Source organism: Hyla sarda, chromosome 1, assembly GCF_029499605.1.
Source record: "Hyla sarda isolate aHylSar1 chromosome 1, aHylSar1.hap1, whole genome shotgun sequence".
Taxonomy (NCBI): Eukaryota; Metazoa; Chordata; class Amphibia; order Anura; family Hylidae; genus Hyla; species Hyla sarda.
This window is the reverse complement of record NC_079189.1, coordinates 597,015,845-597,043,690: the sequence shown is the minus strand read 5'-3', so window position 1 is coordinate 597,043,690 and position 27,846 is coordinate 597,015,845. Positions and strand designations below refer to the sequence as shown.

General features: G+C 45.0%; 1 protein-coding gene across 5 annotated transcripts in view; it reads left to right on the top strand.

The window, feature by feature from the left end:
- LOC130295933 (von Willebrand factor A domain-containing protein 5A-like) overlaps positions 1-27,846 on the top strand; it is a 159,136-nt gene that overhangs the window by 98,285 nt on the left and 33,005 nt on the right. For 4 of the 5 annotated variants that reach the window (XM_056547279.1, XM_056547271.1, XM_056547308.1 and 1 more), the window contains 4 exons: positions 8,229-8,252; positions 10,597-10,620; positions 18,802-18,816; positions 22,026-22,049. In XM_056547279.1, coding sequence (XP_056403254.1) covers positions 8,229-8,252; positions 10,597-10,620; positions 18,802-18,816; positions 22,026-22,049 — 87 coding nt within the window. The remainder of the gene's footprint in view (positions 1-8,228; positions 8,253-10,596; positions 10,621-18,801; positions 18,817-22,025; positions 22,050-27,846) is intronic. The other variant, XM_056547289.1, reaches the window with a different exon arrangement.

Here is a 27,846-nt window from a genome sequence, read left to right as displayed (position 1 = left end):
CCGAACGCTCCGGGTCCCTGCTCCTCCCCGATGCGCTCGCAGCGTTTCTCTCCCTGCAGCTCCCCGGTCAGACCCGCTGACCGGGAGCGCTGCACTGACATTGCCGGCGGGGATGCGATTCGCATAGCGGTACGCGCCCACTCGCGAATCGCGTCCCAAGTCACTCACCTGTCCCGGTCCCCGGCTGTCATGTTCTGGCGCGCGCGGCTCCGCTCTCTAGGGGGCGCGCGCCAGCTCTCTGAGATTTAAAGGGCCAGTGCACCAATGATTGGTGCCTGGCCCAATCAGCCTAATTAGCTTCCACCTGCTCTCTGGCTATATTACCTCACTTCCCCTGCACTTCCTTGCCGGATCTTGTTGCCTTAGTGCCTAGAGAAAGCTACTACTGTGTTTACCATTACTGTGTTCCTGACCTCCTGTGTCTGACCTTGCTCTTGTCTACTCCCTTGTACCGCGCTTATCTCAGCAGTCAGAGAGGTTGAGCCGTTGCCAGTGGATACGACCTGGTTGCTACCGCCGCTGCAAGACCATCCCGCTTTGCAGCGGGCTCTGGTGAAAACCAGTAGCAACTTAGAACCGGTCCACCGACACGGTCCACGCCAATCCCTCTCTGGCACAGAGGATCCACCTCCAGCCAGCCGAATCGTGACATAGGCTAATATTAGAGAATAATGATCCCCCCCCCCCCCCCCCCCAAAAAAAATGGCAATCTGAGATTCCATATAGTAAAAACTATCCACACCAAAACACTTCAGACCATAACAAACAAATTCACATAAAATAGTATTTTATTGAGTTACAAAAGGACAAAAAACAGACAGTATATATATAAAACAATACAGATAAAGAGGCACAAAAGAGTGGGGGATGAGAGTAAAACTATACATCAAATAATCATATCAAGTAGATAGGAATGCATGTACAACACAAAAAATCCTAGAACTAGTACCCATGACTGTACAGGGGATATGTGCAAAATAGCAACAAGGTACATCTACCAATAAAAATGCTGGGCAACACTTCCGCACTAAGTGGACACTCACCTAATCAATGCTAATAGCAGGTCATATATGGCAGTGGAGTACAAGGAGAAAAAAGCAGTACAATGGAATATTAATCATGCACCCTAAAAGGCAAAATGTCTCTTACCTCTTACCCCGAATGCGTTTTCGCTTGGTTAGATTCAGTTAGCCTGACAAAGTGCGGCAGTGTTGCCCAGCATTTTTATTGGTAGATGTACCTTGTTGCTATTTTGCACATATCCCCTGTACAGTCCTGGGTACTAGTTCAAGGATTTTTTCACATGTTATATACATGTGTTGTACATGCATCCCTATCTACTTGATATGATTATTTGATGTATATTTTTACTCTCATCCCCCACTCTTCTGCCTGAGTATTCTTTTGTGCTTCTTTATTTGTATTGTTTTATATATACTGTCTGTTTTTAGTATTAGAGAATAATGTAGATGGTCTTGTATATGACTTCTGTTTACCTGTTTTAGCTGATGTGGCAGGCATGGATTTTCAGCCATTTCTGACTGCAAATGTATCCAAGATGACTTGAGAATGCAGCCTACCTTTCCCATGAAGCCTCTGGCTGAGGGTGTAGCATTTGATCACTGCGCCTGGTCATCTAATCAGAATGCTGGTGCTGGAGGTCACCCAGGTTAAACCCATTAGACTCATAAGTGGGTTGGTGTCAGATCACACTACATACAGTTTCAATGTGCTTTCTTATCTTTTTTTTTTTTAGAAAAATTATACTATCAAGAGAAGTCTTTAGGCTGCTATTGCATGATACATTTCTACTGCATTTTGGGTGTTTTTATTGGGATTTTCCAAAAATGTCATAAAGATGACAATGATTTTCCGTAATTTGCACTTTTTCTGTAAAAAAAAAAAAAAGGACCACAGCAAGAAGGTGTTACTGAATGGGTTTATAAAAAGTAAAGATAGTATATTAAAATAGGAATGAATAAAAGTATGGATGTAGACAATGATGTCTGTTTTGGTTAAAATGTTTCCCACTAGTTGCTCAGCCTTACATCAGTTTTTTACTATAACTAGTATTGTTCTTTAAATGTCAATATCAGTCCATAGGTTGATAACCCTCAATAATACTGCTATGCACCTATCAGTTGCCAGTAAAATGAAAAGAAAAAAGCAGTCGGTGCTGTGTATCGGGAATTGTTTATTTTTTATGTAAAAGAATTGACTATTCATCAGCTGCTAGAGTCAAAGCCAAAATATATGCGGTGAAAGAAAGAAGAAATGCAATAGGCACAATGTACCACAAGTGGTCTACCTCCTGTGGAGAAAATGAAGAAGATTTATCAGACGTTGGTATCGGAGCCGAAGTATATCCTTGGTGATATGCACCGAGATGCCGTAAGAGGTCATCTCACTGTGGAAAGAAGTTGGTGCTATGTACGGCAAAGAAGGAGGTTGGTGCTATGTACGGCAAAGAAGGAGGTTGGTGCTATGTACGGCAAAGAAGGAGGTTGGTGCTATGTACGGCAAAGAAGGAGGTTGGTGCTATGTACGGTAAAGAAGGAGATTGGTGCTATGTACGGCAAAGAAGGAGGTTGGTGCTATGTACGGTAAAGAAGGAGATTGGTGCTATGTACGGCAAAGAAGGAGGTTGGTGCTATGTACGGTAAAGAAGGAGATTGGTGCTATGTACGGTAAAGAAGGAGATTGGTGCTATGTATGGCAAAGAAGGAGGTTGGTGCTATGTATGGCAAAGAAGGAGGTTGGTGCTATGTACCGCGAAGAAGGAGGTTGGTGCTATGAACGGTAAAGAAGGAGATTGGTGCTATGTATGGCAAAGAAGGAGGTTGGTGCTATGTACCGTGAAGAAGGAGGTTGGTGCTATGTACGGTAAAGAAGGAGATTGGTGCTATGTATGGCAAAGAAGGAGGTTGGTGCTATGTACAGCTAAGAAGGAGGTTGGTGCTATGTACGGCAAAGAAGGAGGTTGGTGCTATGTACGGCAAAGAAGGAGATTGGTGCTATGTACGGCAAAGAAGGAGGTTGGTGCTATGTACGGCAAAGAAGGAGGTTGGTGCTATGTACGGCAAAGAAGGAGGTTGGTGCTATGTACGGCAAAGAAGGAGGTTGGTGCTATGTACGGCAAAGAAGGAGGTTGGTGCTATGTACGGTAAAGAAGGAGGTTGGTGCTATGTACGGCAAAGAAGGAGGTTGGTGCTATGTACGGTAAAGAAGGAGAATGGTGCTATGTACGGCAAAGAAGGAGGTTGGTGCTATGTACGGTAAAGAAGGAGATTGGTGCTATGTACGGTAAAGGAGGAGATTGGTGCTATGTATGGCAAAGAAGGAGGTTGGTGCTATGTATGGCAAAGAAGGAGGTTGGTGCTATGTACCGCGAAGAAGGAGGTTGGTGCTATGTACGGTAAAGAAGGAGATTGGTGCTATGTATGGCAAAGAAGGAGGTTGGTGCTATGTACCGCAAAGAAGGAGGTTGGTGCTATGTACGGTAAAGAAGGAGATTGGTGCTATGTACGGCAAAGAAGGAGGTTGGTGCTATGTACCGCGAAGGAGGTCGGTGATATGTACGGCAATGAAGGAGGTTGGTGCTATGTACGGTAAAGAAGGAGATTGGTGCTATGTACGGCAAAGAAGGAGGTTGGTGCTATGTACGGTAAAGAAGGAGATTGGTGCTATGTATGGCAAAGAAGGAGGTTGGTGCTATGTACGGTAAAGAAGGAGATTGGTGCTATGTACGGCAAAGAAGGAGGTTGGTGCTATGTACGGTAAAGAAGGAGATTGGTGCTATGTACGGTAAAGAAGGAGATTGGTGCTATGTATGGCAAAGAAGGAGGTTGGTGCTATGTATGGCAAAGAAGGAGGTTGGTGCTATGTACCGCGAAGAAGGAGGTTGGTGCTATGAACGGTAAAGAAGGAGATTGGTGCTATGTATGGCAAAGAAGGAGGTTGGTGCTATGTACCGTGAAGAAGGAGGTTGGTGCTATGTACGGTAAAGAAGGAGATTGGTGCTATGTATGGCAAAGAAGGAGGTTGGTGCTATGTACAGCTAAGAAGGAGGTTGGTGCTATGTACGGCAAAGAAGGAGGTTGGTGCTATGTACGGCAAAGAAGGAGATTGGTGCTATGTACGGCAAAGAAGGAGGTTGGTGCTATGTACGGCAAAGAAGGAGGTTGGTGCTATGTACGGCAAAGAAGGAGGTTGGTGCTATGTACGGCAAAGAAGGAGGTTGGTGCTATGTACGGCAAAGAAGGAGGTTGGTGCTATGTTCGGTAAAGAAGGAGGTTGGTGCTATGTACGGCAAAGAAGGAGGTTGGTGCTATGTACGGTAAAGAAGGAGAATGGTGCTATGTACGGCAAAGAAGGAGGTTGGTGCTATGTACGGTAAAGAAGGAGATTGGTGCTATGTACGGTAAAGGAGGAGATTGGTGCTATGTATGGCAAAGAAGGAGGTTGGTGCTATGTATGGCAAAGAAGGAGGTTGGTGCTATGTACCGCGAAGAAGGAGGTTGGTGCTATGTACGGTAAAGAAGGAGATTGGTGCTATGTATGGCAAAGAAGGAGGTTGGTGCTATGTACCGCAAAGAAGGAGGTTGGTGCTATGTACGGTAAAGAAGGAGATTGGTGCTATGTACGGCAAAGAAGGAGGTTGGTGCTATGTACCGCGAAGGAGGTTGGTGATATGTACGGCAATGAAGGAGGTTGGTGCTATTTACTAAGTCCAGCTTCTTTCCACAGCGAGTTAACATCTGTGGCATCATCGTGCATATCACAAAGGATATACATCAGCTTTCACAGGAGATGGACTGCTTGTGGTACATAGCACCAACCTCAGGAGATGGACTGCTTGTGGTACATAGCACCAACCTCAGGAGATGGACTGCTTGTGGTACATAGCACCAACCTCAGGAGATGGACTGCTTGTGGTACATAGCACCAACCTCAGGAGATGGACTACTTGTGGTACATAGCACAAACCTCAGGAGATGGACTGCTTGTGGTACATAGCACCAACCTCAGGAGATGGACTACTTGTGGTACATAGTACCTATATTCTTTTCTTTTACACAGCATATATTTGGTTTTAACACTAGCAGCCGATAAATAGTGGTGAGCAGCAGGGGCCATATTCGAATTCACGATATTTCGTGAATATATGGACGCTAAATTCACCTATTCGCTATGTTTGTTCCCTTTTTTTAAATGCGAAAATTCGAAATGAAAGGGAGGGATCAGTGTCCATATTTGTGAATAATTGCATATTCGCATATACGAAATATTTGAGCTCCACACCGACTCACATAGTAAATAATATTGGAGCCTTCTTTGGATCATAAGCTGGAAGTAGGAGGGATGATCACTTTTTTTTTTTACACAGTACACATCATTGTTGTGATGTTTACTGTGAAGAAAAAAACAAAAACGAATATTCGTCATTACGAATATATATCACTTTATTCAAAATATTCGTGGAATCACGAAGTGACGATATTCGCCCGAAAAAATTCAGAATTTCGAATATTCGCGCTCAACACTACCAATAAATAAACCATTCACAATACACAGCACCAACACTGTGCTGTAGTGCCTCAACGCAGAGCAGTTAAACATTTGCACATACAAAACAACCTTGGAGATGCCATATATACCCAAAAACCTTGGAAAACCTATTGACTGGAGTATAAGCCTAGTGTGGAAAATACATCATCATCCCCACCTCATCATCATCCATCATCCCCCCTTTCCCCTGTCATCATTCCCCCCGTCATCCAGACCCCCTTCATCCCCTCCCTGTCATCACCCAGTCCCCCTCATCCCTCCCTGTCATCCAGACCCCCTCATCCCCCCCTGTCATCCAGACCCCCCTCATCCCCCCCCTGTCATCCAGACCCCCCTCATCCCCCGTTATCCAGACCCCCCTCATCCCCTCCTGTCATCATTGAGATCCCCCATCATCCCCCCTGTCATCCGGACCCCCCCTTTCCCCTGTCATCATTCCCCCCGTCATCCAGACCCCCTTCATCCCCTCCCTGTCATCACCCAGTCCCCCTCATCCCTCCCTGTCATCCAGACCCCCTCATCCCCCCCTGTCATCCAGACCCCCCTCATCCCCCCCTGTCATCCAGACCCCCCTCATCCCCCGTTATCCAGACCCCCCCTCATCCCCTCCTGTCATCATTGAGATCCCCCATCATCCCCCCTGTCATCCAGACCCCCCCTTTCCCCTGTCATCATTCCCCCCATCATCCAGACCCCCTTCATCCCCTCCCTGTCATCACCCAGTCCCCCTCATCCCTCCCTGTCATCCAGACCCCCTCATCCCCCCCTGTCATCCAGACCCTCCTCATCCCCCCCCCTGTCATCCAGACCCCCCTCATCCCCCGTTATCCAGACCCCCCCTCATCCCCTCCTGTCATCATTGAGATCCCCCATCATCCCCCCTGTCATCCAGACCCCCCCTTTCCCCTGTCATCATTCCCCCCCATCATCCAGACCCCCTTCATCCCCTCCCTGTCATCACCCAGTCCCCCTCATCCCTCCCTGTCATCCAGACCCCCTCATCCCCCCCTGTCATCCAGACCCCCCTCATCCCCCCCCTGTCAGCCAGACCCCCCTCATCCCCCGTTATCCAGACCCCCCCTCATCCCCTCCTGTCATCATTGAGATCCCCCATCATCCCCCCTGTCATCCAGACCCCCCCCCCTCATCCCCTCCTGTCATCATTGAGATCCCCCATCATCCCCCCCTGTCATCGTCCAGACCCCCTCATCCCCCCTGTCATCATCCAGACCCCCCTCATCCCCCTGTCATCATCCAGACCCCCCTCATCCTCCCTGTCATCATCCAGACCCCGCCTCATCCCCCCTGTCATCATCCAGACCCCCCTCATCCCCCCCCGTCATTATCCAGATCCCCCTCATCTCCCCTGTCATCATCCATCGTCACCCATCTATGCTGCAGGGACCGTCCGACTTCCATGGTGAGCCGGTCTGGGCTGTCCATCTTGACCGGGAGGACCTCTTCTCCTCTGCGGGCCGGCCCCAGAGTAGTGCCGCTGCATTGATGCCGCCGCGCATGGACGTCCGTGCACAGGGAAGCCCCTGACATCACGGACATCTGCTGCGCATGGACTTCCCTGCGTGGCGGTGTCAATGCAGCATCCAGGGCCAGCCCGCAAGCCTACCTCCCGATTAAGATGGACGGCCCAGACCGGCTCACCCACCCCACTGGAAATCGGACGGTCCCTGTAGCGTAGATGGGTGAAGATGGATCGGCCGGCCCATCCCCTCGCCTTTTTTTTTTTCCCCCTTCACTCGAGTATAAGCTGAGGGGGACGTTTTCAGTACAAAAAATCGTGTTGAAAAACTTGGCTTGTACTCGAGTATATACGGTAATTTTGTGAACATTAATCAATAGTTATATTTGATATTCTGCAACTGGTTAAGCAGGAAGTCACACCGAAAAGGGAATGTGGTTTGGCCTCCCCTGTACCAAAGTACAATTTATACCTGAATTGTGAAAAGTGTTTGCAACATTTCAGCAGAGTGCCAGGAAAGAGATGGCACAAGAAGGCACTATGGAAAGAAAAAACACCTGTGGAGGCAGTGTGATGGCAATGCTCTGCTGGGACACCTTTGGTTCTGGCATCATGTAGATGTTACTATAACATGCTCTACCTACCTAAACATTAATGCAGTCCTAGTGCCCCCATCGTGGTAGAAGGATCCCCTAATTACAGTGGCCTCTTTCAGCAGGATAATGCCTCTGGCCACACTGTGAAAAATGTTCAGGAATTAGGAACATGATAAAGAGATCAAGGTAGTGACTTGGCCTCCAAATTACCCTGAAATCTGACCTTCTAGAATAAACAGGTCTGCACATCAAAACTTACAGGATCTGCCACTAGTGTCTTGGTGCCAGATACCAGAGGACTCCTTTAAAGGTCCATTAGAGGAGTCCAGGCCTCTATGGGTCAGAGCTGTTTTGGTGGCATGAAGTGGACCTATACAATTTTAGGTTGGTTTTTGAATTGTTATGGCTGATCAGTGTGTGATAACTATGACATTTATGGGCAGGATCTAAAGTTAAGTGTATTTTTTTTAATTTGAAATTGTCCTTCCCTTCGCCCACACATGTTCCTTTGAAAGTCTAGGTATCATGGGTTTTAGATCCAAGACACTGTTCTCTAATCTACTCACTGTTATCTTCTTATCTTTCAGGTGCTCCGATGGCCATGTGTGCAGGTACGCTCCTAAATGCCTAATGTATTTCATTTAGTTTTAAGAATTAGATGTAAGATGTATTCTGTTTCTTCTTTCTAAGAATGTTACAGTCTCTGGTTGCTGACACTTGTAAGACATACATTAGTGCAGAGTATGTGTGATTTGTGGCAGCATAAATATATAGAGTCCTGATTCTCTGTCAATTGACTTCTAAAGCCATAGTCACACAACCAAAAATGTGAAGACTGTTCACCCATGGGTGGACATTCTGCACAATTGAATAATTCAGTGGACACTATAACTACTCGGAAATGTGCCGGCTCATGGGGCGGAAATCCACTGTGTGTACATTGCAGCAGAAACCCTTTGGAATTGATAGAACTCTGCTGCAGTGGAATGTCTGTGCAGAATATTCCGATGGAATTCCACTGCGTGAACATACTCTATCAGACTCCACTAAGTACAACCCTCTCCTCCTGAGACAAAATGTAGTCCCGCTATCTGCTTGTTACATCTGATATCTGTTGCAAGGTGTGCTACATTATTGTCATGGCACACTTTGGTGACGAGCAGGAACTCCTACCTCCTCCTACCACAGCAGCAAGCAGAAGCTGGCCTCCAACCTAGACAAAATCTGAACCTCTGGGGGACTAGATGACTTTTCCACAGTCCACCAGGCCCATCCCCTCGCCTTTTTTTTTTTTTTTTCCCCCTTCACTCGAGTATAAGCTGAGGGGGACGTTTTCAGTACAAAAAATCGTGTTGAAAAACTTGGCTTGTACTCGAGTATATACGGTAATTTTGTGAACATTAATCGATAGCTACATTTGATATTCTGCAACTGGTTATGCAGGAGGTCCCACTGAAGAGGGAACATGGTTTTGTGCAAAGGGGGCATGGTCTTGCCTGCACCAAATTTATTACAATGTACACCTGAAACAATGGTCTTATAGTGTTTATCCACCATAAGGTGACTTTAGTACTTACCTGTCAGAAGTAATGGACATGCTTAGGAAATATCCATGCTTGTATTGAGGATAAATGGCTATGTTGTGAGTCCATCATAACACTGCTGCTTTCTTTTTGTGACATGACTACATTTTGTTGGAGTTCCTTCCCTCCAACTTCAAGTCCCAGGATCAGTCACCCACCCATTGCAGCACAGCTGAGCTCCCTTTGATGCATGTTGTGCTTGAAACCACAATTTCCTGCAGCTCTGATGGAGAATGATCTCCCCCCCCCCCACCCAGTGGTTGCTCCACCCATTGAAGCACAGACAGGCCTATTTTCAACACCTGACTAGTAATGTAATGTCTCTGATCCTAGTGCCCTCCCACCATGGTAGTAGGATCCCCTAATGACAGTGGCCCTTTTTCAGCAGGATAATGCCCCCAAGATAAACTTATTTGGGAGCTAGAAACATGACAAAAATATCAAGGTAATGACTTGGCCTCCGAATTAGGCTGGGTTCACACCACGCTTTTCAAATACGCTTACCATATACGGTTTTCCGCTAAAAAACGTATGTCAAAAACCGTATGCAACCTTATACAACCGTATGACTCCAAATTAAAACGTATACGGTTTTTCCCCGTACGGTTCCATCAGTTTGCATCAGTTTTTGCCAACGGTTTTGCTATTTTGTTGGAATTAGTTTTCCGCCAATTTAATAAAGTTACTATTGTTCTATTGAAATTCCAATCTGCGCATGTGTCAACTCCAAAAACGGATTAGAAAAACCGTGTGCAACCGTATTCTGAAATTCTGTGTACGGTTCTCATAGACAACAATGTTAAAAGAACCGCATACGGTTCACATACGGTTTTCCAACCGGAGGCAAAAACGTGGTCGACAGCGTTTTTGCCTACGGTTGAAAAATCGGCAAAACCGTATCCGAGGCAAAACGGATGCAACCGTACACAACATTTGGAATACGGTTTACAATGCATTCTCTATGCATACGGTTTCGGATACGGTCGTATACGTTTTTTGGCGGAAAACCGTATACGGTTACCGTATTTGAAAAACGTGGTGTGAACCCAGCCTTACCCAGAACTCAGTCTGAGCTTCTATGAAAAAAAAGTTCTACACTTCAAAACCTACAGGACTTACAGGATCTGCTGCTAATGTCTTGGTGCCAGATACCAGAGGACTCCTTTAGAGGTCCATTAGACGTGTCCGGGCCTCAATGGATCAGAGCTGTTTAGGTGGACCCCCACTGAAGTTCAGTGTATTTTTTATTTGAAATTGTCTGTCCTTTAGCCCCGATATGTTCCTTTGTAAGTCTGGGTATCATGGTTTTTATTTTATATAGATCCAAGACACTGTTTTATGGTCTAATCACTGTGATCTTTTTCTCTTTCAGCTGCTCCGATGGCCAGAAAGTCAGGTACGCTCTATCCTAAATGCCTCATATCTTTAACTTACTTTCAGGAATTACATGTAAGATGTAATATGTTTCTTCTTTCAGAAAATGTTACAGATATTTATTTATTTTTAACTTGAAATACCTCTCTGGTGGCTGACACATGTAAGGCATACATTAGGGCAGGGTATGTGTGATTCCCTGCTCCTCCTTAATTTCTTTGTTTTGCTATGTTAGGGCATCATGAAGTCTATATACTGAGCAGCAGGCCATATACTGTATTCTTGTTTCTCACTGAACATTGTAAGGAGCAAGAGTAAAGAATATAAGCGACATTGCTGCTTACTGCACAGGAGCAGGGACTCCTGTCAAACACAGGAGTTCCTGCTCTTCTACATACACCTCTCTAAGCAAACTGTATTGATCGCACCTTCAAGGCCATATACTGTATTCTTGTTTCTCACTGAACATTGTAAGGAGCAAGAGTAAAGAATATAAGCGACATTGCTGCTTACTGCACAGGAGCAGGGACTCCTGTCAAACACAGGAGTTCCTGCTCTTCTACATGCATCTCTCTAAGCAAACTGTATTGATCGCACCTTCAAGGCCATACACCATATTCTTGTTTCTCACTGAACATTAGTTGTAAGGAGCAAGAGTAAAGAATATAAGCGACATTGCTGCTTACTGCACAGGAGCAGGGACTCCTGTCAAACACAGGAGTTCCTGCTCTTCTACATGCACCTCTCTAAGCAAACTGTATTGATCGCACCTTCAAGGCCATGAGAGTCACCAAGTAGATGTGAGGGCCACAGTGTGCTTCAGCCTTGAGATGTGCCCCTGAGGAAGTCACTGATAATGACGGAACTCGTGGGGACCTGTGTTTTTTGGGGGGGACACGCTATATGACGAATTTGTGATTCATCGATTATATTTCTCTCTCTTGGCTGTGCAATTTTTGTTTATGTCTATGACTTGATAGCTGCTATGTCTTACATTTCTTATGCCATGAGCATGTATATATAGTTACATAGTACGGTCGAAAAAAGACTTACGTCCATCAAGTTCAACCAGGGAATTGAAGGATAGGGGTGTGGTGGGATATTGGGGGATTATTTTGTTATGGAATATTGCCCTTTAAACTCTGGCATGCACTTGTATATGATTGTATAGCTGCTATAGTTCATTACCTTTATATTTATTGTATATTTCGTACAGGTGCTTTAGTCTTGAGAGAGTGTTAACACTTATAATATTGATATCACACGGGTGTCCTTTTCTTGGGGGGGAACCCCTGGGGTTTGGGGATCCCACTCCGTGGCTAAGGGTGCTCAATGTGTTGTTTTGGACCCCCTTTTTTTAAGTGGTTTTAATTGTGTGTGTTTGTGATACTTAATAAAACTCAATACCAATTGCAATATAATAGCTGTGCACCTTATCTTTTCCTTTATTAAGAATGAGATGCCCATGCAGATCATGCCCCAGTCCATTGATGACCCCAACCCTTTTTTCATTATTTTAGTAAACCTAGTAGAGGATTATGGCCAATTTACTCTATTATGGACCATTATTCTGAGCTCACTACCACTAGCACCATGATTGGGCCAAAGCCTGTAAATATATCAACTCCTCCTTATTAAGCACCACTCGTGTATAGGCTGCATCTAAAGCTATTTTTCATTGGTATTACACGCCTGCACATTAACATAGCATTTACCCTACTTGTTTACATCTTTGCTGGCGTACTGGCAATCAAGAAGGCAACTACAAATGTTATGGTCCTGCCCTGAGCTCTCCTCCTACTGGAGTGATGTGGGGAACCTGCTACAAAAGGTCATAGGATTGACCCTTACCCTGTCCCCTAAATTGGCCCTCCTCCTTTTGCACTTAGTTGACTTCCCAACGCAATACAGATCATTAGTTGGCTAAATCTTGGTCATGGATAAACTAATTTTAACTAGACATTGGAAGTCGGCCACTTCCCTCACAATTGATAAGCTGACCGCCATTATACAACACTCCTATGCTCTTGAAGAGATTTAGGCAATTGTAAGGGGACAATCTATACGCTTCTATACCATTTTGGAGGGTTGGCACTCTAATCAATAGAAATGCCAGCATATCTTTCTACTACTACTTATTTAAAGGGGTACTCCGGTGAAAACCTTTTTTCTTTTAAATCAACTGGTGGCAGACAGTTAAACATATGTGTAAATTACTTCTATTAAAAAATCTTAATCCTTCTAGTACTTATTAGCTGCTGAATGCTACAGAGGAAATTCCTTTCTTTTTGGAACACTGATGACATCCCGAGCACAGTGCTCTCTGCTGACATCTCTGTCCATTTTAGCAACCATGCAGAGCAGATGCATAGCAGATGTATGCTAAGGGCAGTATGGTGGCTCAGTGGTTAGCACTGCTGCCTTGCAGTGCTGGGGACTTGGGTTCAGATCCCACTAAGGACAACAATAAATAAAGCGTTATTCTTATTATAATATCGTCGGCAGAGAGAACTGTGCTCGTGATGTCATCAGAGAGCATTCCAAAAAGAAAATAATTTACTCTGTAGCATTCAGCAGCTAATACGTACAGGAAGGGTTAAGATTTTTTAATAAAAGTAATTTACAAATATGTTTAACTTTCTGCCACCAGTTGATTTAAAAGAAAAAAGGTTTTCACCGGAGTACCCCTTTAATCTAATGTATAATCCTTGATGTTTTCCTGTCAGTATTAGCTAGTTCAACCTAGTAATTTGTGTACAGCTCACCCACTCGCCACTACTTCGCTCTGGACAGGACTGGACCTGTACTCCAGGCAATGATATTCTCAAAGATGATGTCCAGCGTAATCTCGATGCAATACGTACTTTATTTATCCAGCAGTTAGACATATATGGTGATGCCCAAGTGACACGTTTCGGCCACAGTATGCGGCCTTAGTCATACTAAGTATGACTAAGGCCGCAAACTGTGGCTGAAACACGTCACTTGTGCATCACCATTGTCGTACGGTAATAACTCAATTATGAATTATGGTCATAAAAATATAAATTATGAAATTTTTTAATTTTTTTAAATCTTCAAAATTATCAAAATTTAGGACCTGGTGAAATGTAGACAAAGCCAATCAATACAATTCACATCTGAACATCTTGGGACAATTTTACAATTAATTTCAGGCGATTATAAAAATCAGTTGTGTTTAGCATAGACAAAACAACTTCCTGCAGATGATTTACTTGTTATGCTCTAGTTGCATTTGTGTAATAACACCTTATTAGCAACAAACTCATCCGTGGTTCTGCAATGGGTATAACCCCTTCAGTACCAGACAGTGATATTGACTATGTGTAGACCACGCCCTTCTAAGGGTTTGTATACGTGATCTGGCTTTAGGCATTCTGATGCCAGTGGACTCGCTGTTACCTTAACAACCACTAGATGGCGTACTCATTAAAAAAAGTTTACAATAACCAAACTACCGTATTTTTCGTCCTATAGGACGCACCGGCGTATAAGACGCACCCAATTTATAGGTGCAAAATCTAAAAAAAATAAAGATTTTGAACCCAATAGTGGTCTTCAACCTGCGGACCTCCAGATGTTGCAAAACTACAACTCCCAGCATGCCCGGACAGCCGTTGGCTGTCCGGGCATGCTGGGAGTTGTAGTTTTGCAACATCTGGAGGTCCGCAGATTGAAGACCACTGCATAGGAGGTAATACTCACGTGTCCCCGCCGCTCCACCACGTCACCGCTGCCCTGGATGTCGCTCCATCGCTGTCGCCGTGTCCCCGTCGCTCCGGAACGTCTCTGCTGCCGGCCGGGTATCCTCGCTCTCCGTCGCCGCCATCACGTCGTTACGCACGCCGACGCACGTACGTGACGACGTGATGACGAGGAAGGAGAGCGCCGGCCATACAGGGGATCCCTGAACGGAGAAGACACCGAGGAGGCAGGTAAGGTCCCTCCCGGTGTCCTGTAAGCACTAACCCGGCTATTGAGTCGGGCTGTTCGGGACCGCCGCGGTGAAATCGCGGCGGTCCCGAACAGCCCGACTGAACAGCCGGGTTAGTGTCACTTTCCCTTCAGACGCGGCGGTCAGCTTTGATCGCCACGTCTGAAGGGTTAATACAGGGCATCACCGCGATCGGTGATGTCCTGTATTAGCCGCAGGTCCCGGCCGTTGATGGCCCCAGGGACCGCCGCGATAGGGGTGTATTCGCCGTATAAGACGCACCAACTTTTTCTTTTGGGGAAGAAAAAGTGCGTCTTACACGGCGAAAAATACGGTACATATGGCATAACCACACCCTATAACACAGCCATAATTAGTAATATTGCAAAATGACTTCCAAACAAAAATAGCGTTAAACCATTAATTTGTCATCTCACAATCATATCTCAGCAGTGCCTTTATCTTGTCGTGCGGTAAAAACTCAATTATGAATTATGGTCATAAAAATATTAATTATGAAAAATTTTACATTTTGAAAATTATCAAAAGAATTGTAGACAAAGCCAATCAATACATTTCACCTCTGAGTCCGACTATTTCCTCAGATATCAACAAGTTCTTTTTATGACAGGATGACATTAACGCTTAACCCCTTCCCGCTATGGGACGTATGCCTTCGTCCCAGCATCCGACACGTTCGCGCACTGGGACGTATGCATACATCCTAGCGATCTCCTGCACTGCCGTGGGCAGCGCAGGAGATGGGCGGCGGGACCCGGCTGTCAATCACAGCCGGAGTCCCGGCGCAGCTGCTGGGGCCGCGATTGTGCTGGTCCTGGCAGCATTAACCCCATAGATGCCGTGATCAATCCTGATCACGGAATCTATGGTATTGACAGGGGGAACGCGCTCCCCCTGTTCACCAATGGCGATGCCGCGAAAGGATCGCAGGTCGCCGTTGGTTGCTATGGCAGCAGGAGGTCAGATCATGACCTCCAGTCTGGCTGCTACGGAAGCCTGTGAGATCCAGCCACAGGCTGGATAAAACAGGCTGTAGTGTGTGCAGCTGATCGGGTCATACTGTGCTGCAGTAAAAAGCGTTAAAAAAAAAAAAATTTTAAGTTATTCAATAAAAGTATGAAGTGTAAAAAAAAGAAATAAAAAAATGCATCTTTCCCAATAAAAGCCCTGTATTATCATTAAAAAAAAAGATCAAAAACACAAATCATATACATAATAGGTATTGCCACGTCATGACATGTACTATAAAACTATAATGTAAATTATCCCGTACGCTGAACCCCGTAAAAGAAATACAACAAAAAAGCGCAAAATTTGCCAATTTTGGTACAAATAGCGGAATAAAAAAGATCAAAAGGTAGCATGTATCGCAAAAATGATACCAAAATACAGTTCATCTCGCAAAAATTAAGCCTTTACTCAATGGCGTCGGATGAAAAATAAAAAAGTTACGGCTGTTGGAATATGAATGGCAGAAAAATAATTTTGCTCAGAAAAGGAAAAAGTACATAGAAAGCCATATAAAATGGGTATTGTCATAATCGTACTGACACACAGAATATATATAACATCACTTTTTTGCCCTTTTTCACCTTAAGGACTGAGCCCTTTTTTGCAATTCTGACCACTGTCGCTTTACGAATTAATAACTCGAAAACGCTTTTACCGAATATTGGTTTTTTCGTGACATATTCAACTTTATTTTGGTGGTAAATTTTCGGCGTTACTTGCATCCTTCTTTGGTGAAAAATCCCAAAATGTCATGAAAATTTTGAAAATTTAGCATTTTTCTAAGTTTGAAGCTCTCTAATTGTAAGGAAAATGGATGAATATTTTTATTCAAAAATACAATATGTCCACTTCATGTTGGCATCATAAAATGGACATATTTTTGCTTTTTGAAAAAATTAGAGGGCTTCAAAGTAGAGCAGCAATTTTCAAAAATGTCATGAAAATTGCTAAATCTGAAGGGACAGATGTTACAGAACTACAAATCCCAGCATGCCTGGGCAGTCTAGGCATGCTGAGAGTTGTAGTTTGGCAACATCTGGAGGGCTACCGTTTGGACACCACTGTAACAGTGGTCTCCAAACTGTGACCCTCCAGATGTTGCAAAACTACAACTCCCAGCATGCCCAGGCAGCCTTTGGCTGTCTGGGCATGCTAGGAGTTGCAGTTTGGCCTTCCTAGTGGTTGCCACAGTAAAGATAGTTTTACTTTCACTTCCCCCCCCCCCCCCCCACCGTCGCTTCCCTACCTGAGCCAGGATCCAGCAGTCTTCAGTGAAGATCGGGGGGGTCCCCAGGCCTCCATCTTCTGTCCATGTTCCCCTCGACATCCAGGGGTGGGCAGAACAGGGGGTTGCCATGGCAACCCACTGTCCTGCTCTGCCATTGGTCAGAATCAGTTCCGACCAATGGCAGGAGATAGGAGGAGATCGCAGCACTGCGACCTCACTCCTAGCCCTCAGGATGATCGGGGCTGTCACTGACAGCTCCAATCATCCCTGTTTTCCGGGTGATCGGGTCACCAGAGACCCGATCAGCCCGGAATAGCAGAAAATCGCATGTCTGAATTGACATGCGATTTTCTGCGATCGCCGACATGGGGGGGGTCTCAGGACCCCCCTGGGCGATGTGCCGGGATGCCTGCTGAATGTTTTCAGCAGGCATCCCGGTCCGTCCCCAACCGGCTAGCGGAAGAGCTTAAAACAATGGCAGAAATTTTCCAGTTTTTCCCAATATTTTGGAGTTTTTCACAAAAATTGCTGTATGTGTCAACAAAAATGCACCACTTATATAAAAGTACAATATGTCACGAAAAAAGGATAGAATTGCTCCGCTCAGAAAAGGCGTTCTAAAGTTATTACCATTTAAAGGGACACGTCAAATTTTAAAAAAAAAAGAGCCTGGTCATTAAGGTAAAAATGGGTCCATCCTTAAGGGGTTAAGGATGTAGTTTTGCAATATACAATAATAAACAGGTATTATAAAAGTATGCAGATGTATTGGTTCTAAATATATAAACATAAATGAGTAATAAAAACAATGATATATGCAAATGAATATCAATTAGATATGTTAGTAAACAATTACATGTGAGTAGTAAGTAACTTGTTAAAAGCTACTAGGTTAGCATTATCATATAAGAAAAAGGTTACATATCACCGTGTTCAGAGGAAACCTTACGATATCAAGATGGGCAATCTAATCATAGACATCAATATGGAATGCTATATATACACTCCCCGCCCCCTTCTAACCAACTACAAATCACCTGATTCCAAGAATGAGCAAATCCATGGAAGAAATGTAATATACTTCCGCCCCATTCTGGACTATTTTCTAAACATGACTTTGAGAAGACATTAAGACAAATAGCAGTGTTTTATGATCTCGCTAGACTATATATTAGGAGGAAGAACTGGAAGCAAGTTTTCTGTGAGGAGGGCGGGGTAAGTGAAGCCTTCCGGCTAAATGCCTGAAGAAGTTACCTGCCTGGCACCCGGAACTGTATGTCCTGGGCGTCAGGCAATACAAATGACACATACCTGGTGCGGGCCACAAACTTTCGTTCCTTGGGCCGCAAATGGCCCACGGGCCAGGAGTTCGAGACCCTTGGTCTATACAGTATACACAATATGGCGGACATATACAAGATGTCCGATATCATTCTATTAAATATGGTGATTCATTTTTGGCCCGTTTAATTAGCACCACCCCATGTATGTCTAACTGCTGAATAAATAAAGTACGTGTTGCATTGAGATTGTGCTGGACATCATCTTTGAGAATAGTATTACTTAGTGGACCACTCAACTCGTCTCCAACCATTTTCCACCTGCGGTTTTCTAGTTGTGTTATTTGTTTTTGTTACACGTTCTACATTGAAGCCCTTATCTTTCTTTGTTCTCATCAGTCTTATGAAGAATAATACGTTACTCTATTTCATACGATGTTTCCCTTTGATGACTAGTGTACAATGTGTTTACTGTACAGGTAGTCAATGCCTTGCTTGTGCTATCTATACTTTATTTTTCTTTGTAGCTATTGTGCATTTATTATATTCTGAACATGTTTATATTTTGAACATTTTCTAATAAAATACTTTGAACCATATGGAAAACTGGCAACAGCTATCCATTAAACCAATCATAGTATGGACATTAATGTGTGGTATATTGACTGAAGTTCTCCACCTTTTTACCATGTGTTTTTCTTTTCTCAGCAGCTCGGCCGCAAGGTATGCTTTTCTATATTCTCCCCAGAGTCTCATTTTTATCCTATTGTCTGAGTGGATCCAACATACTATAAGATATGTCATTAAAATGTGATCGGTGCAGGTAACAGGTTCCTTCCGGCTCAATTGTACATTGATGGGGGTTTACTTAAAGGGGTTATCCAGGAAAAAACTTTTATTTATATATATATATATATATATATATATCAACTGGCTCCAGAAAGTTAAACAGATTTTTAAATGACTTCTATTAAAAAATCTGAATCCTTTCAGTACTTATGAGCTTCTGAAGTTGAGTTGTTCTTTTCTGCCTAAGTGCTTCTAAACCGCCCAGTTTAGAAGCCAATTCCCATAGCAAACCTCTTCTAAACTGGGCGGTTCCCGAGACACGTGTCATCAGAGAGCACTTAGACAGAAAAGAAAAACTCAACTTCAGAAGCTCATAAGTACTGAAAGGATTAAGATTTTTTTTTAATAGAAGTAATTTACAAATCTGTTTAACTTTCTGGAGCCAGTTGATATATAAAAAAACATTTTTTCCTGGATAACCCCTTTAAGAGCAGCATATGAAACATGGGCCTTAGTAAGTTACTTGCTAAGTGTCTGCAACATTTCAGCCCCCCCATTACACATAACTTACTCAGGGAAGACAAGGCACCAGGAAGTATATGGAAAGAACGCCCGCAGAGGCAGTGTGATGGGCCATGGTCTTCTGGGAAACCACTGGTTCAAGCATTATTTGGATGTTACTTTGACATGTATCAGTGGCCTATCGTGGGTTGTCAGCACCCGGGGCAAGGCAAGTAATTTGCGCCCCCTAACCCGTGGATTGTAGCACTCGAGTCTCGTCCACTAGATTAGTTAAAGAAACCCTTACCCCCTAAGCACATGTATTGTTTGTTATGAAAATACTGATGTAATTAAAGTAAAATGCATCTAAATACAAGTTTATTTTCAAACACTTTATTGAGTGCGAACATTACACATTCTCCACATTTTCAGCAGGTCTATGAATACAAATCTACAAATGTAGTAACCTAGCATGGGCCGCGCAATTATATGTCGTCTCACAACCATCGTAAACGACAAAAAATATCAAGAACAAAAACTAAACATCAAAATGGAACCATACCCTGGAGATGATCCAAGACTGGGCTAGATGGAGCCAACTTCCTCAATCGTAGGCCGCCCCCCCTAGATTAGGTCAGCATTTCCCCCACAATAGTAGGCAGGTTCCCCACAATAGTAGGCAGTTCCCCCACAATATTAGGCAGCTCCAACCCACAATATTAGGCAGCTCCCCCCACATTTGTAGGCAGCTCCCCCCCCCCACATTAGGTCAGCAGTTCCCCCACAATAGTAGGCAGCTTCCCCCCACCCCAAAGACATACAGCTTCCAGCCATATACAGTGTATGGCTGGAGGCTGTATGTCTGTACTGCTGCCCCCACAGTGATCCGGTCACCCCTCCTCCGGCCCAGGGTCACATCTACTGCTATGGCCTATGGACCATAGCAGTAGGTGCCAGGAACTGGGGAGCGGTGACCGGAACACTGAAGAAGATGACGCGCCGCTGGTCACTTACCAGGCCCCGGACAGCGCGCATCCTCCTGCGATGATCCTGCAGTCCTCCTGCGTCTCTATGGTTGTAGGCAGTGACGTCCCGTGCGTACAACCATAGAGGCGGAGAAGCGAAGGACCGAATGAGGACGCGCGCTAGCCAGGGAATGGTGAGTGACCGGCGGACATCCTTATGTCCCGAAAAGATTTTTCGGGACACAGGGATGTCCAGGATAGGAATACTTCTTTTTATGTGCCCGGGCCGTCTCCCGTGTGTGGCTGCAGGCGGGGGGCCGACCAGAGCATATAAAAACTAATACTGTGTACTAAAAACCAGGGGGCCTCCAGCTGTTGTGAAACTACAACTCCCAGCATGCCCGGACAGCCTTTGCCGGTCTGGGCATGCTGGGAGTTGTAGTTTCACAACAGCTGGAGGCCCCCTGGTTTTTAGTATACAGTATTAGTTTTTATATGCTCTGGCCGGCCCCCGCCTGCAGCCACACACGGGAGCCGGCCCGGGCACATAAAAAGAAGTATTCCTATCCCGGAGAGCGCGCCCACCGCAGATGTTGCGCCCGGTGCGGCCAGCCCCCCCTGCACCCCCCACGCTACGCCTCTGACATGTATTATTAGCAATAACTCCTAAATAATATCTAATACACACAATGTATAGAGTGCCATTTTCAAAAGCTAAACACCAATAGGTAAAAATAAGTTTAGACAGAGCTACAAAGAAAGGTCAAGAACTCTGAAGGCAAGTGTAAATTATGTCCAATATACCAACATTACATTGGTTGCACTGTCTAATATGCAATGGGGTGGCAGAGATCATTGCATGTCAGTTCTCTGTGGGCTATGTGCAAAGTGTTTTTTAAGTATTAAAAAAAAATGTGTGGGCTGTTTTGTCCTTGCATTTAATTTAATGATGAACTGTTATGCACAATGCACTTTAGACAGTGCAACCAATGTACACTTGCCTTCAGTGTGATCTGCCCTTTCTTTCGTATTTTAAAGATGATGTACTCTTATGAGCATGGTGTGCTCCCTAATGGTGTTTAGGTTATGTACCATTTGCCTAAACATTATTGCAGTTCTGATGCCCCCATCATGGTAGCAGGATCCCCTAATGGCAGTGGCCTCTTTCAGCAGGATAATGGCCCTGGCCACACTATGAAAACTGTACAGAAATTAGAAACATGATAAAGAGATCAAGGTGGTTACTTGGCCTCCAAATTACCCTGAAATCAATCTGATCGATCATCTGTAGGATGTCCTGGAATAAATAGTCTAATCTATGGTGGCTGCATCTCATAACTTACAGGATCTGTTGCTAATGTCTTGGTGCCATATACCAGAGGACTCCTTTAAAGGTCCTTTACAGGAGTCTAGGCCTCAGTGGGTCAGAGCTGTTTTGGTGGCATGAAGTGGACCCACACAATTTTAGGTGTGGGGGGGGGGGGTTGTGATGTTATGGCTGATCAGTTTATAATAACTATGACATTCATGGGTAGGTTCTAACGTTAAGTGTATTTTTTAATTTGGAATTATCAGTCCTTTAGCCCAGCAACTTTGTAAGTCTGGGTAACATGGGTTTTATTATAGATCCAAGACACTGTTCTCTAATCTAGTCACTGTTATCTTCTTCTCTTTCAGTTGCTAAGATGGCCATTAATTCAGGTACGCTCTATCCTAAATGTTTCATGTATTTAATTTAGTTTCAAGACTTAGATGCAAAATTGTTTGTTCATTCAAAAAATTGTATAGCTATTTATTTTTTTACTTAAAAACATCTCTGGTTCTTAACACATGTAAGGCATACATTAGTGCAGAGTATGTTTGATTTGTGGCTGCATAAATAAATAAAAGTCAATTGACAGAGAATTTAGACTCTAACAGTCCCCAGTAAGTGAATGAGTACAGCCCCCTCCTCCAGAAACAGCATGTAGCCACTGCTATCTACTTGCTACCACCTCCATGTATTTGGCAATGGCTACATTATTACATACAGATCAATAACATACGGTACAATAGAGATGGCATTAACTCACCCACTGTCTATTGAGAATGAGATGCCTCTGTGGATCATGTCCCAGTCTATTGTGTTTTCTATGTTTTATAGAAAACTGGCAATGACTGGATCCGCGTGAACTGTGTGGCAGATGACCCAGACCATACTAGGAAGCAGAGTCTAAGGTGCTGCTGGTTTTCACCAGAGCCTGCGGCAAAGCGGGATGAACTTGCTGCGGCAGGCGGCACCCAGGTCGCTACCCCTGGCACAGCTCAACCACACAGGCAGCCGAGGAAATGCAAGGCACAGGAGGGTTAAGGCAGCTCGTAGTCAGGATAACAGAAGGTCAGGGCAGGCGGCACAGTAGTGTAATACAATACAGAAATTTAGGTGCACTACTGTGGTAGATGTATATAGTGACATTGGCTAATCCCTCAACACTGATGTTAAAATTGAGACATTCGCCAGTGTATCCTTATATAAAGGACACACCAGAGCCCGCACACCAACGCCAAGGTTTCTCAGATGGCACGGGACCTAACGCTAACCTACCTGTGCGTAATAAGCAAAAACCAGGGGCAAGTGGGCAATTACAGCAGCACTAGGTCGACATGCAGCCTGCTCCCAGTTCCCTCCAGCGTGACTGAGCACACATACAATGGAAGGGGGGAGAGAGGCTACAAGCCCCACCCAAGTTGGCTGATATAGGTGCATGGCCTCACAGGTGCAACCCTAATGCTGCCTGGAAAGTGTTCAAGGTGCATTAACATATGGAGTTTACACACCTCCACGTATAAATTTACAAACAACAACAAAAAACGTGGTCTCAAATGGCTGGAGGTGCTCAACCCCAAATGCAGTTGTGCATATATACTGGGGGAGCAGATCCTGCCCTTGTAGTCCGTTGCTAGGGGCGATCCCCAGCATAAAAATGCATACAATGGAGGATGCCTGCAGCGGACTACAAGTGCCACAATAGAATCCTACACCAGATAAACGGTGTGGATGTGTAACAATTAGAATAATACAATACAGAAATTTAGGTGCACTACTGTGGTAGATGTATATAGTGACATTGGCTAATCCCTCAACACTGATGTTAAAATTGAGACATTCGCCAGTGTATCCTTATATAAAGGACACACCAGAGCCCGCACACCAACGCCAAGGTTTCTCAGATGGCACGGGACCTAACGCTAACCTACCTGTGCGTAATAAGCAAAAACCAGGGGCCAGTGGGCAATTACAGCAGCACTAGGTCGACATGCAGCCTGCTCCCAGTTCCCTCCAGCGTGACTGAGCACACATACAATGGAAGGGGGGAGAGAGGCTACAAGCCCCACCCAAGTTGGCTGATATAGGTGCATGGCCTCACAGGTGCAACCCTAATGCTGCCTGGAAAGTGTTCAAGGCGCATTAACATATGGAGTTTACACACCTCCACGTATAAATTTACAAACAACAACAAAAAACGTGGTCTCAAATGGCTGGAGGTGCTCAACCCCAAATGCAGTTGTGCATATATACTGGGGGAGCAGATCCTGCCCTTGTAGTCCGTTGCTAGGGGCGATCCCCAGCATAAAAATGCATACAATGGAGGATGCCTGCAGCGGACTACAAGTGCCACAATAGAATCCTACACCAGATAAACGGTGTGGATGTGTAACAATTAGAATAATACAATACAGAAATTTAGGTGCACTACTGTGGTAGATGTATATAGTGACATTGGCTAATCCCTCAACACTGATGTTAAAATTGAGACATTCGCCAGTGTATCCTTATATAAAGGACACACCAGAGCCCGCACACCAACGCCAAGGTTTCTCAGATGGCACGGGACCTAACGCTAACCTACCTGTGCGTAATAAGCAAAAACCAGGGGCCAGTGGGCAATTACAGCAGCACTAGGTCGACATGCAGCCTGCTCCCAGTTCCCTCCAGCGTGACTGAGCACACATACAATGGAAGGGGGGAGAGAGGCTACAAGCCCCACCCAAGTTGGCTGATATAGGTGCATGGCCTCACAGGTGCAACCCTAATGCTGCCTGGAAAGTGTTCAAGGCGCATTAACATATGGAGTTTACACACCTCCACGTATAAATTTACAAACAACAACAAAAAACGTGGTCTCAAATGGCTGGAGGTGCTCAACCCCAAATGCAGTTGTGCATATATACTGGGGGAGCAGATCCTGCCCTTGTAGTCCGTTGCTAGGGGCGATCCCCAGCATAAAAATGCATACAATGGAGGATGCCTGCAGCGGACTACAAGTGCCACAATAGAATCCTACACCAGATAAACGGTGTGGATGTGTAACAATTAGAATAATACAATACAGAAATTTAGGTGCACTACTGTGGTAGATGTATATAGTGACATTGGCTAATCCCTCAACACTGATGTTAAAATTGAGACATTCGCCAGTGTATCCTTATATAAAGGACACACCAGAGCCCGCACACCAACGCCAAGGTTTCTCAGATGGCACGGGACCTAACGCTAACCTACCTGTGCGTAATAAGCAAAAACCAGGGGCCAGTGGGCAATTACAGCAGCACTAGGTCGACATGCAGCCTGCTCCCAGTTCCCTCCAGCGTGACTGAGCACACATACAATGGAAGGGGGGAGAGAGGCTACAAGCCCCACCCAAGTTGGCTGATATAGGTGCATGGCCTCACAGGTGCAACCCTAATGCTGCCTGGAAAGTGTTCAAGGCGCATTAACATATGGAGTTTACACACCTCCACGTATAAATTTACAAACAACAACAAAAAACGTGGTCTCAAATGGCTGGAGGTGCTCAACCCCAAATGCAGTTGTGCATATATACTGGGGGAGCAGATCCTGCCCTTGTAGTCCGTTGCTAGGGGCGATCCCCAGCATAAAAATGCATACAATGGAGGATGCCTGCAGCGGACTACAAGTGCCACAATAGAATCCTACACCAGATAAACGGTGTGGATGTGTAACAATTAGAATAATACAATACAGAAATTTAGGTGCACTACTGTGGTAGATGTATATAGTGACATTGGCTAATCCCTCAACACTGATGTTAAAATTGAGACATTCGCCAGTGTATCCTTATATAAAGGACACACCAGAGCCCGCACACCAACGCCAAGGTTTCTCAGATGGCACGGGACCTAACGCTAACCTACCTGTGCGTAATAAGCAAAAACCAGGGGCCAGTGGGCAATTACAGCAGCACTAGGTCGACATGCAGCCTGCTCCCAGTTCCCTCCAGCGTGACTGAGCACACATACAATGGAAGGGGGGAGAGAGGCTACAAGCCCCACCCAAGTTGGCTGATATAGGTGCATGGCCTCACAGGTGCAACCCTAATGCTGCCTGGAAAGTGTTCAAGGCGCATTAACATATGGAGTTTACACACCTCCACGTATAAATTTACAAACAACAACAAAAAACGTGGTCTCAAATGGCTGGAGGTGCTCAACCCCAAATGCAGTTGTGCATATATACTGGGGGAGCAGATCCTGCCCTTGTAGTCCGTTGCTAGGGGCGATCCCCAGCATAAAAATGCATACAATGGAGGATGCCTGCAGCGGACTACAAGTGCCACAATAGAATCCTACACCAGATAAACGGTGTGGATGTAAAACAATTAGAATAATACAATACAGAAATTTAGGTGCACTACTGTGGTAGATGTATATAGTGACATTGGCTAATCCCTCAACACTGATGTTAAAATTGAGACATTCTCCAGTGTATCCTTATATAAAGGACACACCAGAGCCCGCACACCAACGCCAAGGTTTCTCAGATGGCACGGGACCTAACGCTAACCTACCTGTGCGTAATAAGCAAAAACCAGGGGCCAGTGGGCAATTACAGCAGCACTAGGTCGACATGCAGCCTGCTCCCAGTTCCCTCCAGCGTGACTGAGCACACATACAATGGAAGGGGGCACAGTAGTGTAGTCAGGACGTAGCAGGAGGTCAGTAGGCAGGCGGCAGAGGAGCAAGGTCAGGTCACAGAGCAAAGGATCAGATACACGGCAAGGCAACTCTTAGGAATGCTTTCTCTCAGGCACAAGGCAACAAAGATCCTGCAGGGAAGTGGGGAGGGTGGAGGAATTTATTAATGAGCCACAGGTGAATTACACTAATGAGTGCACTGGCCCTTTAAATCTTAACCCCTTAAGGACGCAGGGTTTTTCAGTTTTTGCATTTTCGTTTTTTTCTCCTTACCTTTTTAAAAATCATAACCCTTTCAATTTTCCACCTAAAAATCCATATTATGGCTTATTTTTTGTGTCACCAAACAGTGACATTAGTCATTTTACCCCAAAATCCACGGAGAAACGGGAAAAAAAAATCATTGTGCGACAAAATCGTAGAAAAAACACAATTTTGTAACTTTTGGGGGCTTCCATTTCTACACAGTGCATATTTCGGTAAAAATGATACCTTATCATTATTCTGTAGGTCCATATGGTTATAATGGTACCCTACTTATATAGGTTTCATTTTGTCGCACTTCTGGAAAAAATCATAACTACATGCAGGAAAATGTATACGTTTAAAAATGTCCTCTTCTGACCCCTATAACTTTTTTCTTTTTCCACGTACAGGGTGGTGTGAGGGCTAATTTTTTGCGCCGTGATCTGAAGTTTTTATCGGTACCATTTTTGTTTTGATCGGACTTTTTCATCACTATTATTCATTTTTTAATGGTATAAAAAGTGACCAAAAATACGTTTTTTTGGACTTTGGAATTTTTTTACGTGTACGCCATTGACTGTGCGGTTTAATTAATTATATATTTTTATAGTTCAGACATTTGCACACGTGGCGATACCACATGTGTTTATTTTTATTTACACAGTTTTTTAATGGGAAAAGGGGGGTGATTCAAACTTTTATTAGGGAAGGGGTTAAATGATCTTTATTAACACTTTTTTTTTGCAGTGTTATAGCTCCCATAGGGACCTATAACATTGCACACACTGATCTCTCATGCTGATCACTGGCATGTATTAACACGCCTGTGATCAGTGTTATCGGCGCTTGACTGCTTCTGCCTGGATCTCAGGCACGGAGCAGTCATTCGCCGATCGGACACAGAGGAGACAGGTAAGGGCCCTCCCGGTGTCCTGTAAGCTGTTCGGGACGCCGCGGTGAAATCGCGGCGTCCCGAACAGCCCGACTGAGAAGCCGGGATACTTTCACTCTCGCTTCAGACGCGGCGGTCAGCTTTGATCGCCACGTCTGAAGGGTTAATACAGGGCATCACCGCGATCGGTAATGTCCTGTATTAGCCGCGGGTCCCGGCCATTGATGGCTGCCGGGACCGACCCGATTACTGTGTGACCCCGCGGCATATCACAGGAGCCGGCGGAGGACGTAAATATACGTCCTTCGTCGTTAAGGGGTTAAAGCTCTGGCGCGCGCACGCGCACGTGCGCCCTAGGAGACGGGGACACACGCCCCAGAGCAG